Source organism: Protopterus annectens, chromosome 8.part0, assembly GCF_019279795.1.
Source record: "Protopterus annectens isolate FY-2018-M chromosome 8.part0, PAN1.0, whole genome shotgun sequence".
NCBI lineage: Eukaryota > Metazoa > Chordata > Ceratodontiformes > Protopteridae > Protopterus > Protopterus annectens.
This window is the reverse complement of record NC_056741.1, coordinates 1,098,966,356-1,098,981,951: the sequence shown is the minus strand read 5'-3', so window position 1 is coordinate 1,098,981,951 and position 15,596 is coordinate 1,098,966,356. Positions and strand designations below refer to the sequence as shown.

General features: G+C 35.6%; 1 protein-coding gene across 43 annotated transcripts in view; it reads left to right on the top strand.

The window, feature by feature from the left end:
- The window catches only part of LOC122809254 (titin-like), a 3,339,665-nt gene that overhangs the window by 2,243,356 nt on the left and 1,080,713 nt on the right, over positions 1 to 15,596 (top strand). For all 43 annotated transcript variants that reach the window (XM_044080625.1, XM_044080596.1, XM_044080621.1 and 40 more), the window contains 2 exons: positions 11,489 to 11,524; positions 11,995 to 12,015. In XM_044080625.1, coding sequence (XP_043936560.1) covers positions 11,489 to 11,524; positions 11,995 to 12,015 — 57 coding nt within the window. The remainder of the gene's footprint in view (positions 1 to 11,488; positions 11,525 to 11,994; positions 12,016 to 15,596) is intronic.

Below are 15,596 nucleotides of genomic sequence, written 5' to 3'. Positions count from 1 at the left end.
ATTATGATATTTGACTATGCATGTGTAAGAGTTGATACATATGCAAAGAGCTAAAATAAATGTTTTATTTATTTATTTCTATTTGTTGCCTAGTAATGTCCATCTGGGGAAAAAATCCCTTTCAACAGTGACCCAGGAAAAAAGCTCCAGACAGAATTACATAATGTCATACATAAATACAAACAGTAGAAGTCACATAGTGTTACAGTTGTACGGAGACATCAGATTAAAACAAAATAAACTTCAATAATCTACATGAACATAAATCAAGCCCTGCAGTATGGTGATGTACCTATATTGACATGCATTGGATAAATATAAATTACCTTACAGTAAAGTAGTAGATATTTGTGAGTAGTAAAGTTGGATACTTTGACCTATTAAAATGAGAGAAATTTAAGGAATTCATAAAACTGAAAAGCTGTTAGAGTAGGTAGAAATCATTCCATCAGGATTGGCTAGGAATTGAAATACATCAGAAAAGAGTTTTAAAAATGTATCTGAATTGAGGGATCAAAATATGCAGGTGAAAAGTAATGAAAATGAGTTGAAAAAGTGTTGAGATGCTAAAACATTTATTGAGAAAAAAGGAATCTATTTTTATCATTAAATATAATACTTTACAACCCTATGGATTAAATAAAGAATGTAATTGGCAAAGTTTTATTTAGAGGTGTTTTACTTTAAGATAAAGTAGTACTTAGTTTTAATTGAACGTATGTAATTATGTAATTAATGTTGTTCTAAACAGTATATAAAGAAAGGTTTTACAATTGACACAATTTTACTCTGTAAAGGCTGATGTGGCCGAGGCGCTAAGAGAAAATTAATTGTGGAATTAAATTGCTTTTGGTGAACATAAGAATGGATTTTCACTGGTTCTTCTTTCGCTTTGTTGTTGTATGGTTTTCAAGTGGTGCTTTGGTAGTTTTAAGATTTGTACATGACCAGTGAATCCTTGTGTTCCTTTCCCCGGATTTTTTGGGAAACTGGTATGGAATTAATACAAAGAAATGGACAAACTAATGGTCGTTTGGATATGTAACATATGGGAGAAAGTGAAGGTGGTGTATCCAGTTATCAAAATAACACTACTCCAGAAGTACAGTCCAATACTGTGTTGAGTGTGTTAAAGAAATGGGAAGATTCCTGACAAAGAGTGACTGTTAATCCTTTTGCTGCAGTGGGTAAAAAAACAGAAGTTTCTTCATTGCCAGCAACACAAGAACTTTGTTCCCAGCTAGAAAAATTAATATTTAAGGAAACTGCCATATTTTATAATATGAACAGCCTTCAAAGATATCAGGAATTACAAATTACCCCACGGGGACTACGTGCAGTAAAAAGTCCTCCTACTCCTTTTGAGTTGTCAGAGGAGCAAGAAATTAAATTTCAGGAAAGATGGATAGCAGCAGCACATCTTTGTAGTACGGAGTGGGTAACTATACTGATAGAGAGAGACAATTATAAAAGGAGTAAATTAATGGCAGAAACCAAAAAGATATGTGATGAAATAACTAAATTAACATCTAATACTGCTTTGGAATCATTTTTATTTAATATCAATGATAGATTGTCATCTTTTGAGAAAGATTTAGTTAATCGAAAGAAAAATAAGCTGCAGAGGGACATCAGAGATTATGAACGAAAAAAAGCTTTTTGCTTTCGACCAATCCAAAACAGAAACTCCATAGCATCAGTTTTCAAAAAGATCAGAATACATCCGAGCAGCTAAGGAATAGAAGCTTTTTCTCAGGGGAGAGTGGAGCGTCTTCAGTAGAGGAAGAAGAACAGGTAGAACAGGAATTTCCAAATCTTCCTAGAGCTGGTGAGGCTGAATCTTTTCGGAGGACATTCCGAGGCATTAATGGCCAGAACAATGGAAATAGAAAACGGAGCGGGCAGGGACAGGATAACTACAGAGACCCGGGATATGACCGATATAAAAGAGGCAAATGGACAAATTAACCAGGTAGACTATATTGATTCTTCACAATATGTTGTAAATTTGTCTAATTATGTTTTTGATGACACAGAATTATCTGTGTTACAAAAGAGTATTAAATTTATACTTACAGTATTACCGAGGACATATGAGGTGAAAGGGGAAATTTTTAAATTTATACGTAAAATGCACCTGAAAGATTATTTTTTTAATTAGGAAAGGAAGAATGATAATATGCTTAATATAACAACAGATTCTAGTAATGAAGATAGTTTTTACTCATGTGATTCTGGTGGCGAAAGTAATGCGTATCACTTACTTGATACAAGTAAGTTACCAGTGAAAAGTATGTTTATGCCGCCCTGTAAAAAAATGTTCATATACATTTCTCTAATGCATTTAATTTAATACTGGAAAAAGAACTGGATAAGTTTAAGAAAATAGAAAAGGAATATAATTTAACTAAAACTGAATTGACTAAATTAAAACAAATGAGCATGAATGATGATATAGTGTTTAAACCCTCAGATAAGGGAGGTAAATTAGTGGCAATGAATTCCTTAGATTATTATCAAATGTGCATGTGCCATTTGAATGACACAGAAACTTATAGTAAAGTAAATGAAGCCACATTGATACAGGCACAGCAAGATTTTGACGCCTTCTTAAATAAAGGGGTTAGACTACATTATTTTACAACTAATGATATTACAGCTAAATTTATTATGAAGGAAAATACAGTGGAAACATTTTTTTTGTGTCCCTAAAATTCATAAAGGGTTAAATAAACCTCCAGGTCGACCTATAGTGTCAGCAATAGGTTATTTTTCACAAAATCTTTGTTGTTTTTTGCATGAATTTTTGAAAGAGAAAGTCTTCCAACTTCCCTCATATATCAAGGATTCTTTTGATTTTTTGCATAAAATTAAAGGAATAGGATGGACAGAAGTATTTCATAACAGACAGTATTTCATAACAGTGGATGGGGTTAGTTTATATACAAATATACAACACTGTTATGGTTTAGAAGCAATACAGCATTTTTGGGGGGACAATCCCAGGACACATTATGTTAAGGAATTGTTATATTTTTGTTTAAAAAATAATATTTTTGAATTTGATGGTAGTCTGTATAGACAGAAGAAAGGTATAGCAATGGAGGCAGGTTTTGCCCCAGCATACGCCAACCTGTTCATGGGGTTGGTGGAGCAAGTACATATATACAGAAGAACATTTTTTAGAAGTTGTGTTATTAGATATTTTAGGGTTATAGATGATTTGATTTTTGTTTGTCGAGGAGGTAGAAATCAAGTAAATGAGTTTGTACAATACCTTAATATTAATAAATATGATAATCAATTTGATGGAGTCCAGGTAGGCTTGAAGGTAAATTTGTTGGACATAACACTTGAGGGGAAAATGGGAGCTGAAATCTATACTAAAATACATAGAAAGTTTGATCAGGTTAATTTAATGTAACATGCTAGTAGCTGTCACCCTTATCATACATTAGCTTCAATTCCCTATGGGGAAATGTTAAACATAATATGTGTAATAATAGAAAGGAAGCATGTGAAGAAGCTAGGAAGGTTGCTGCTTTGTAGAGAGGGGTTATAACCCAGATATAGTGTCTAAATGTTTTCTGAAATTTTTTGAGAATACACAAATAGAGTTGTAGATCGAGGAATACCAACAGTAAAGATAAAGGAAAAGAGATATCTGAGTATAATTCTTTATTTTTTGTTTCCAAATATACCCTGTTTTCTGAGAGGTTAAATGAATTAGTTAAAGGGTACTGGGAACTATTAAAAAAGGAGGTTCCTTCACTTCCTCAAATACAATTGAAATTTTCATATAAAAGGGGAAGGAGTCTTAAAGACTTTTTAGTCCATAGTAAATATTTTAAACCACAGGATAGAATTATAAGAAATTTAATGAGAATGTGAACTTTTCCATGTGGCAAATGTTCAATTTGTCAATATATTACAAGAAGTTTTGATATAATCAATAGAAAAAAAATTACTACTCTGGGTATATATTCTTGCATTAGTAGAAACATTATTTATGCTGTAGGGTGCTCATGTGAGAAATATTATATAGGTGAAACTAAAAGAAGTTTGGGAGAAAGAGCAAAAGAGCATGTGAGAGATATAAAGAAAAATAAGAGTATTAGCCCTGTAGCAGAACATTTTAATACAGTACACTTGGGGGACTTTAGCAGTTTTAAAATAACAGTTTTGGAACAAATAGTACAACAATATGAAAGTGTTGAGATGCTAAAACATTTATTGAGAAAAAAGGAATCTATTTTTATCATTAAATATAATACTTTTAACCTTATGGATTAAATAAAGAATGTAATTGGCAAAGTTTTATTTAGAGGGTGTTTTACTTTAAGATAAAGTAGTGCTTAGTTTTAATTGAACGTATGTAATTATGTTGTTCTAAACGGTATATAAAGAAAGGTTTTACAATTGACACAATTTTACTCTGTAAAGGCTGATGTGGCCGAGGCGCTAAGAGAAAATTAATTGGGGAATTAAATTGCTTTTGGTGAACATAAGAACACATTTTCACTGGTTCTTCTTTCGCTTTGTTGTTGTATAGTAATGAAAATGATTTAGAAGGATTAGCAAAACTTTAAAATGTTGCATAGGAGGGGGAAACTTACAGATCAAGCAGAGGAACAATTTCTGAGAGGTAGGAGCAAAATTAGTGAGCATTTGGACAATATACATGAGGTTTTGGGGAATTGTGTGTTTTTTTTTTTTTGTTTTGTTTTTTTGAGAGTAATTCCAGATCAAGATTTTTTAAAACAAAAACATAAGCAACAGAAAGTGGAAGAAGCTGTGGCAAAAGTCAGGGACTGTATGACAAAGTTAACTGTGAATCCTGAAGAGATAATGGAGGTGTTTCAGATGTTTTATGAATATCTGTATTGAGCAGAGCTGTGGGGAAATCAGGAGGGTACATATTTAGAAGCATTTTGGGAACACTACATATTTAAAAACTTGGTGAAGTAGAATTTCAGCAATTAACAGTCATGGCAGATAAAGGTCAAATAAAAATGTGATGTCTAATTCAGCAGCAGGAAAATTATCAGGAATGTATGGGAAGGAGGAGTCTGCTGAAGACTTGGAAGACACTGTTAGTAATGTTTTTTGGGGGGTACACGCTTTGTGGAAGAAGGCAATAATGCTTATATTATTAATGGGGCAGGGATCTTGCAGACCCTGCTTTATATAGACTAGTTTTGATACAAAGTCATTGCGTCTAAATCAGCTAACAAAATGTCAAAAGTGTTAGCAAAACTGATAGATTGGATTTGTAGTTTTGTGGAAGAGAAGCAAATTTTTGATAACGTTAATAGAACAATGCCAACTCAAAAAGTCCAAACTAATAAAAAAGAGGTCCGTGAGATACCACTGAGCAAGTTCTTTAATGAATTGAGCGCTTTCGTCAGGTGTTCGCCCCTAGACTTCTTCAGAATACATTAACAAAGTCGCACATATTCCTGGCTAGTTAAATACTAAACATTGCAGTCATATGATGTTAAAACAATCCATGCATTGGTTAAAACTTCATTATATGTTTTAAAATGAACACGACTAAATATGTCATTCTCTAATTAATAAGCCATGAAATCTTAGATACATAGTTAATAAAAAACAGACTAGGTCTACTGATTAAATGCTAATAACATGAAGCTGACAGACTAGGTCTACTGATTAAATGCTAATAACATGAAACTGTACATAAAAACACTCACTAAATGTGTGTCTGTACATTTACAACATTAGTACTAAACTATATGGGACAACCTGCTGCATGAAACCTTCCTCAAATGTTTTGTTTTATTTTGTGTTGTTGTAACCCTTTTCATCCCCTGTTGAGATAAATAATGCAACATAATGTTGAAGAAAATCTTTAAAGTCAAAACCATGTTAGTGGTAAACCACCCCTTATGTTTATCAAGAAAAATAAAATTCCGATTTGAGTTTCAAATAACTGGAAATGGACAGTGTTTCGTTCAACCCATATTTGTTATCTATTGCATTGCACCTCAATTGCCAGAGCAATTCTCTGTTTTCCAAGACTAATTCAACTGGCCCACTCCTTATATTATCACTCTGAACTTGTTCTAGAGCTGAAAATTTAAAATGGTGTTGTGGGTACTCTATAATGTGTTTGGCCAGTGCGTTCTTTGAATTGCCTTACATGCTGGTGTGTACATTTATATAATTTATTAATGGTTTTATCTATATAAAATTTTTCACATAGCTGACGTGCACCAATCCTTTGCTCTGGCAGTTGAATTTTTTGTTGAGATGCACGTTCCCATAACCTTTTATGTGTATTCTCTTGGTCTCTTCAATAAGTGGACATTGTGAACAATGTCCACATTTTTTCATCTGTCCAACTTCTCTTTTAATACTGTTGGATTCCAATTTGTTCTTAATACTTCTATCCTTTTTGTAGATCACTTTCGGTTTCTCATTTAACAAAGATTTACATTTGTCATCTAATGTCAGCACTATCCAATTATTGTATATAATTTGTTTAATGTCAAAGAATACACACTTGAACGTGAGCAGCATCGCATCGGTAATCCTTCCTGGTTGAGCAACATTGTAAATGTTCCCTAAAGGGGGTCTATCCATATCACCCCCAGTACCTATGAGTGGAAAAAACTGCCCCAACCTTCTTTTGTTAAAAACCTCCTCAAAAATAGAATCAGTAAAGCTAATGGGGTAGTCTCTCCAAATCAACATATCTCTAAGTTATCGCATCTCATAAGTAAAGTTGGACATCTCGCTAACCATTCTAGAAATTCTAACACCCTGTCCCTTGATTAATGATTTCTTCAGATAAGTTGGATAGAAACTATCAAAATGTAACAGGGTGTTAGAGTATGTAGGCTTGCTACACAAAGCTGAAGAAAATTTCTTATTGTACATATCTTTGCTAATAGTAATGTCCAGATAGTTGATGGACATAGTTACTTTCCATGGTAAAAGTGAGAAAATCAGTACTTGTGTTCAAATAATTATAAAATTCAACCAACTGTTCTAATGTGCCATCCCATAACACCAGAAGGTCATCTGGGAACCTGCCATAAAATTTACATTTTTTAAATAAGTCATGTTTAAAGACATAATTGATTTCCCATTGTATGAGAACAATATTGGCAAATAGGGGGGCCCAGGCTGCCCCCATTGCAACCCCCGTTATATATTTGTGAGTAGTAAAGTTGGATACTTTGATCTATTAAAAAGAGAGAAGTTTAAGGAATACGTAAAACTGAAAAGCTGTTAGAGTAGATAGAAATCATTCCATCATGATTGGCTAGGAATTGAAATACATCGGAAAAGAGTTTTAAACATATATCTGAATTGAGGGATCAAAATATGCAGGTGAAAAGTAATGAAAATGATTTAGAAGGATTGGCAAAAACTTTAAAATGTTGCAAAATGTTGCATAGGAGGGGAAGCATACAGATCAAGAGGAGGAACAATTTCTGAGAGAGGAGCAAAATTAGTGAGCATTTGGACAATATACATGAGATTTTGGGGAATTGTGTGTGTGTGTTTTTTTTTTGTTGTTGTTTTTTTCAGAGTAATCCCAGATCAAGATTTTTTTAAAACAAAAACATAAGCAACAGAAAGTGGAAGGAGCTGTGGGAAAAGTCAGGGACTGTATGACAAAGTTAACTGTGAATCCTGAAGAGATAATGGAGGTGTTTCAGATGTTTTATGAATATCTGTATTGAGCAGAGTTGTGGGGAAATCAGGAGGGTACATATTTAGAAGCATTTTGTGAACACTATATATTTAAAAGCTTGGTGAAGTAGAATTTCAGCAATTAACAGTCTTAGCAGATAAAGGTCAAATAAAAAATGTGATGTCTAATTCAGCAGCAGGAAAATTATCAGGAATGTATGGGAAGGAGGAGTCTGCTGAAGACTTGGAAGACACTGTTAGTAATGTTTTTTGGTGGGTACACACTTTGGGGAAGAAGGCAGTAATGCTTATATTATTAATGGGGGCAGGGATCTTGCAGACCCTGATTTGTATAGACTAGTTTTGATACAAAGTCATTACGTCTAAATCAGCTAACAAAATGTCATAAGTGTTAGCAAAACTGATAGATTGGATTTGTAGTTTTGTGTAAGAGAAACAGACTTTTGATAATTCATTAATAGAACAATGATGACTCAGTGAGAGCTATAATGAAAAAAATCAACAAAATTATTGTTTAGCTTGGGATGCAGAGAAAGCATTTAATATGGGTATCCTGGGAATTCATGTGTAGTGCAACATTAACATTTGCATTCCCAATTATTATAGTAGAGTTAATAAGACTATATGATGGTTTATTCCATTTCCAGCAGCTTGAATTTGTATAATGGGACCAGACCAGGATGTCCTCTTTCCTATCTCTTATTTGCTATATACATGGAACCTTAGGTAAAAAGATAGGATTTGCAAATTCAACGATATAATTGGACTGATAGTCGCAAAAAACTAGGTTTGTTTGCAGATGATGATATACCGCACTTGACAACATTCTGTATTTTGTGATTAGAGTGTTTGGGATATTCTAAGGCAGTTTTAGGTATTCTGAGTTTAAAAATTAAATGAAGTTAAAAACAAAGGCTTTAGTAGTGAATTTTGTGTCTACACATGAATTAGTTCAACCATACCTATATTTATAGGGACATGAAAAAAGTATTTAGGTGTATGTTTAAAAATGACTGCACTATGGCAGCTAAAGTTATGTAGGAAGAGAAGAAACAGAAGGTTATTTAAAAAATTGAAAGACTGGAAACTAATTAGACATGGACCATCCATCCTCAACCCCTTTTCCCAATTTTGCACATGGGGTCAGGGTGTCACTTTAGCAGTGACAGTCATCTTGAGCCAAGGTTTTACACTGCTGCGTGGCTAGCACTGATGCTGTAGTTCATTCGTACACTCACCCACACACACCCTCTCACCTACAGCCAGTTTAAAGTGACCAATCTGCCTGTTGCATGTCTTTGGAATGTGGGAGGAAGCGCAGGGAGGAAGTGAAAACTCCACACAGAAGGCACCCCAGCCGAGAATCGAAATGGAGAACCTCTTGCTGCAAGGGGAACAACGCTAACCACTGCAATATCTTAACCACCCCAAACCATGGACAAGGACATTAAGTCAAAAAATAAATAACATTGTTTTTTGCTCCCTGTACACTCCTTTTAATTATATGTTCAGATCACACAATCCCTGAGGAAAGGGGAATATTCCCCTACCTGGGAATTTTCAATCTGACACACTTGTCAGCTGTCTGTATTTGTTGACCAACTGTACAGATGTTGACATCCTAGAGTTTTGGTCAAATGCCCAACTCCCATATACACACATACATATATATATATATATATATATATATATATATATATATATATATTTGTATGTGTATATATATATATATATATATATATATATATATATATATATATATAGATACAGATATATATTTTAGTCTGCGGTGGTGGTGCTGCGGTAGCGTTGTCACCTCACAGCAAGACGTTGTCCCGTTCGATTCTCAGCTAGAGCGTCTTCTGTGTGGAGACATGCGTGAATGGGCGTACCTTTGTTGAAGGTTGTGCGTCAGGGCTGGTAACTCTGCATGTAAAAATCAACTGCCAATCATTAGTGGACCGGAGTTCCTCTGGCACCTAACCGGGAAAAGCTGAAAGACGCAACATATATATATATATATATTTTATATATATATATATATATATATATATATATATATATATATATATTTATATATTGTTTGTGTCTTTCGGCTTTTCCCGGTTAGGGGTCGCCACAGCGGAACTCTGGTCCGCTAATGATTGGCAGTTGATTTTTACGTACCGGATTGCCAGGCCTGACACACAACCTTCAATGAATGTACGCCCATTCACGCATGTCTCCACGCAGAAGACGCTCTAGCTGAGAATCGAACCGGACAGAGTCTTACTGTGAGGCGGCAATGCTACTCCAGCACCACCACCGCGGCCTATATATATGTATATATTTATTTTATATATATATATATATATATATATATATATATATATATATACACAGACACACACACACACACACACACACACACACATAGAGAGAGAGTGGTACTCAGTGAAAAACATTTATGGTAGGGGTTTTAGTGGAACCAAGAAGTGAAGATGGGATAGTTTGTGAAGGCGTGTAAAATGTTACATGATGACTATAAAAAACAGAAACAAATAAGACTGGGAAGGAAGAGTACTACAAGTTACAAAATAACAGTTGAAGGAAATTTGTAAGGCCTCTAGGTATTGCTTTGAAGTCCAGAAAAAGTGTACATTTTTCGTGTACATGTTTGCACTGATAATGATAATTTTATACTCAAAGTAGACTTCAGAAGGATTTCCTATAAGGGGACGGTGGAAATGGAAAGGAATAATAGTGGGAATTCTGAACAATTTTCTTGGAATGTATGGAGTTTAAGGACTCCCTACAGAATGTCGTGACACAGCTTGGAAAACATTATTAACTAAGGAGAAGATGCTCTTGCATTGGCGTTTAGGTTTAGAATTCTTGGGAGATAAGGCCGTATTAAGTTTGTTGTTGACAACCAAAACAGAAAAATAGTGACACAAAATGGAAATCTGAGTATTTTATTATTTGTTTACATTTGGTTTACTGGTATGATGCATTGATCAAGTGTGGCCATTTACAGACTCAGCCTTATTTACAGTCAGAGCAGTAACAGCAAAGGCAAAAGTAAAATTATGTAGAGTGTCAGCAGTAAAACCAGGATATGAAAACAATGCCCATGCATCAGAGATAGTATATACATAATTACCAGAAGTGGGACAGCAGTTTACACTGAGTAAATTCTGTGGTGTGTGTATACTTGGGTACAAACTGGGGATATGGTTAATAGTAACAACAGAGAGATGACTACTGAAGTAATAGAGTGAACGTAGATTAGACAAGTTAGACCTAGTGATGGAATCATTAAAAAATTAAGTAATTTTCATAATAATAAAAGGTGTATTTCGGAAGGATATATACAAATAAAGATCAAATAAATGACTTAAGTAATTAAGTTGGTAAGAGCAGAAAAGTGTATGAGTGTGCTCAAGTCATAAGAATAAAAACAGAGATATGGCATAAGTTGTCTCTCTAATGCATGCAAACGATAATGGGAAGTGTTAATGTGATTTTTTCATTGCTGTTAATGGATGTAAACTTGTGTTACAAATGTGATGAATGAATAAAATTGGTTAACTAAAAAATGATGAACCTACAGAGGTGTATCCCATCACAGTTCAACAGATGCTATACAAACATGTCTTAATATTTATGTAAACATCAGCACTTTATCTTCTTGTGAAGAACAACCAAAATGGCCCACATGATCTTGCCGTAGACTGTTTGCAGTTAGTTTTATTCTGTTGGAAGGGAATTATGTGTCGAGTTTGTTATTGTAATGCAAACCATTTTTAATTCTTTTCTGTAGAAAATGTGGAGTCCGTAATTGAAAGACCAGGGAAAGGTAGGCAAGTAATACTATGATATAACAAAGTAAAATGTAAGCACTAAAGCAGTTTTCTTTGCAATAACTTGTATTGTTTATTTCTTATGTTTTTGATCTTTTTAGTCAAGAGTCCTTATACTTTTGGGATATATTTGGATGTCCAATTTTTGTAAAGAATTTTCCCTTTCTCCACATAAATATGAGATTCCATTGCTGTCACAAGTGTATGATAGATTTTTTTTTTGGAGGTGGTTGGTTAGCGGCCCTCATCTGTGTTTCATCAGCCTTGTGGTCTTTGAATCATTTGCATCTGAGATGCCAATTTTTGACACTTTTGCTATGTAACTTTGTTGTGAACTGTGTGCTGCTGTTACTTAGTTGTAATTGTGAATTTAAAAGTAAAACCAACATACAAAACTTGCATTTTAAGTATTGGCTAAAAAAGTCAAGCCAACATCATAAACTTGTATTTTCTATGTTATTTTTAGGTGCTGTTCCCATAAAGACAGGTGAGTATAGTGTATTTCAGTGTCCATAGTGTTTTGTGTGTCCTTTCAAATTTAAACTTTTCTCACCTTTTCAATTATTTTTAAATAATGAATGTAATGTGTTAGGACTGTCCACATCTTTGTTCATTTTTTTACTGAAAAAAAAATTAGGCATCATGTGTATGTACATACAGGCATCCAGTTTGTTAAATTATGAACTTTTAAGGGCAGTATATGTTCACTTACAATACTGATTATATTACAGTTTGTACGTCACAAAAGTTTAACTTGGAGAAATAATAGTAGACTTTGTCAAAGCTGAAGTATTGCAGAGTTTTACAGTTGGTTTAGATGAAGACTGCCTTACTTAGTTGAAAAAAAATTGTCGTCTACTGCATAAGCCCATTTTGGGTTAGAGATATCTAGTTAGGCATGCTGATGGGCATTGTGAAAACTACCTCCAAAAGTATTGTGCAGGTTAGAAGCCATGACTGTTTCACTTTAAGAACTTTGTTTATTTCCAGGCTGCCAGCCACATTGTGATCAGAACAGGTGACACATCCCCACATCATCTTTTAACTGTTGTCTGTCTATCAGTTTTCTTCACTAGTTCTTTAAATGTGTGCCCCTACTGGTTCTCCTCCTTTCTTCTCCATTCTCCCTTTCTAGCTTAGCCCAAGCTGTTATGGCACTGTTTATTCTTCCTCTTTTTGTGATGTTTGGCCTACCACTGAGCTGCACTCAGTGTATACTGATGGACAGATTTACCATAGTAGAGACAGAGTTTTGGCAGTTCTTCACTTATCTACCAGAAATTCCGTTAGCTGGTCTTCCAACTGCTTGTTCAAACCGGCACCTCCGTGTTTGACTACAGTCTTTAAGAAGATGCTCACATCTTCACTTCTATTTTTTTTTTTTTTTTTTTGGTCAGGATGCCATCATTACATCTGCTACAGTTTTTCTTCGTTATCCTAGACTACACCTCTCACTGCATGTCTCACCACTCTTGCTTCTGGTGCAAGCTGCCAAAATGAGACTGCAGGCATAGGTTTCATTTGGCATGTGATATGTTTTATAAAACTAAGCAGCAGCTCCTTCAGCACCAGTTGTAGCCTGTACAAACTGCTTGCCCTAGCTGAGCACCCTTTGAGTATCCACTAGACATCACACATATTAGACAACTCTGCTTCCACAGCAGGTTTGCTGTCCACAATAGCACAGTTCCAAGAAGTAATGTTGCAGCATGTCAGCTGTGTCCCATCTCTCTGGTGATTTGTGTGTAGATCATTGCTCCATCCCTGAATGATTTTGGTACATCATAAGTATGAGACTGTCAGTCAGTGATGGGCCCTCATCCTTCCTTTTATAAGCATATGCATGTCAAGAGCGTTCCAGTATTGCTGTTATGATTTGTCAGAGAGCATTGTTAATGCATTTGATTTAAGTCTTTCTTACAGATTTCTGAACAAGTGTAATTTAGAAATCCTACCAGATCTGTTATCAGGCCTTTTTGATCTTCAGTCATTTTTTACCTGACTTCTGCATCCATGAACTTCTTATCATGTCCATTGGAAGGTGACAGCATTGATCTACCATATCTTGGCCATTCTTCAAGAAATACACTGGCTGTTAGTTGTCCGCAAATGAAAACTGCCTTTGATTATCCATCTGTAATTATCTGTAATTATTAAGAAATCATCTAAGTAACATACCAACATGTGACCTGTTCTTGTTGCTTCTCAGGCATTAACCAACCATGTGCTGAGTCTGTCACTGCTTGGGTGGATGCAGATTTTGTAGACACACATGTATCAAGTAAAATCTAATGTGAAGAGTCCTCAAAAGTGGTCCTCAGAGTGATCATGTCCTAGTGCTGAAAAACAGAAGGTGAAAAACACAGAGGGCAGACTATGGCCATACGAGTTTGAAAGTATGGCTTTCCATTTGATGGCTTTGCTGGGGTGTCTTGAAGCCTTTCCCCCTCAACTTAGCCAGAAGTCAAATTTTCATTTATCTTTTCTTCAGTAAATAAGAGAATTACAAGAGATTCAACCATGCTGGACAACTTGTGGATGTGTCCTACTGTGTCTTCACAATCCATCTCCTGATCAAACATTGAAGCTTAGTTGTTAGTCTGAAATGACCCTGTCCATCAAGTCCCCCAGTTATACACTCAATGGAAGAACTTATGAATGAAGAAACTTCCTTGGTCTTCCAGGCCCTGTAAGGCCTGATAGTTCAGTTTGAGGAGGTTGCAGTGGAACCTCCCACATTAAGGTTTCGTGGACAGCTGTCTGATGCGTGCTGGGATGTTTTCTCATAGGTGCAGCAGCACATCTTTAGAGAATATAGGCTAATGCCAGTGCCAGGCCTTACCCACACGTTTCATTCCCCAAGATGCCTTCCAGTGGTATAGCCCAGAGTATTGGTGCCCTATCATTTGAGCTAATTCACTTGCTTGATCCAACACATGTCTAGAAAGGATTGACTCTTTCATTCTAGAGTTAAGGTCAGATGAGGGTTTCTTCCACCCTCTATGTCCTGGTAAGGAAACTCAGACAACCAGAGGCCCCTATTTCAGAAATGGCCAAGGGCAATGAGTAGTTTCCAGCATACAATACTTCACACCTGACTCTTGCCTTAGAAAAGACTTCAGGTTTTTGAAGTCCTCTGTGATTTGGCTTGTTGGCCACCTTACCTCTCCCTCAGCGGAAATGCCTTGCTGTTTGCGGAACAAAAGAGAGTCTTTCTCATCCCAGTCATGGAACTCAAGGATTCCATAGTTATCGCTTGGGATCAACCAGAACTACATCTGTGACTTCTGTGAAGGTATATGGCTTGTGCATGCACCCACCTGAGTTGCATGAGATCCTTTGTTGACAGCCTAGGTGAAGCTCCTGTGTCTTCTCTGCAGTTGAGTAAAGTTTGCATAGAGCATAACACCCCTTACCACCTTATAAGGAATATAAATCAAGGGACATGATGGACAAGAGGATGTTTTTCTCTTTCACCCTGGGTCTTAATTCCCCTCATCTAACTCATGTTTACATGTTTCAAGTTATTCTTACTTCACCAAAGACAGTTGAAAGGCATTCACTCCTTCCTTATTCTAGTGTCAAGGCGGTGTGCGTTAAAACCCTTACCTTGACTTTTTCAGCATGCTTTTGTGTAGCCTCAAGTAACATTTGAATGTGCTTATGCTATGGCCTAGCAGCAGGTTGTTGTATGTGCTTTGGAGAATGGTATGACTCGGGCTGTTTTCCTATGGATGAGAAGAGTAGACCACCTTGGATATCATGGGACTTTTCCCAAGGAATTAGACGCTCCTTTCCAATTGAGATAGGCTCCCTAGAGGGAAACAGTATTCTTTTCTGCTGTTCTGACCATCCACTGGGGCTGTGCATTTTTTCATAGTTCTCCTTAGGATGGAGAACAGTCGCAAAGGACCATTGGGTTTTTGAGTTGGTCATGGGGGTTGGTCATCCTAAAGCTTTCAGGACCCTCTGCTGAAAGACCTACACTATGGACCAGGCTTTCTCCATAGATCTCCTGGGTCAGAATAAACTGGCACTTCTCAAATGGGTCAATCAGAATTCTCTGTT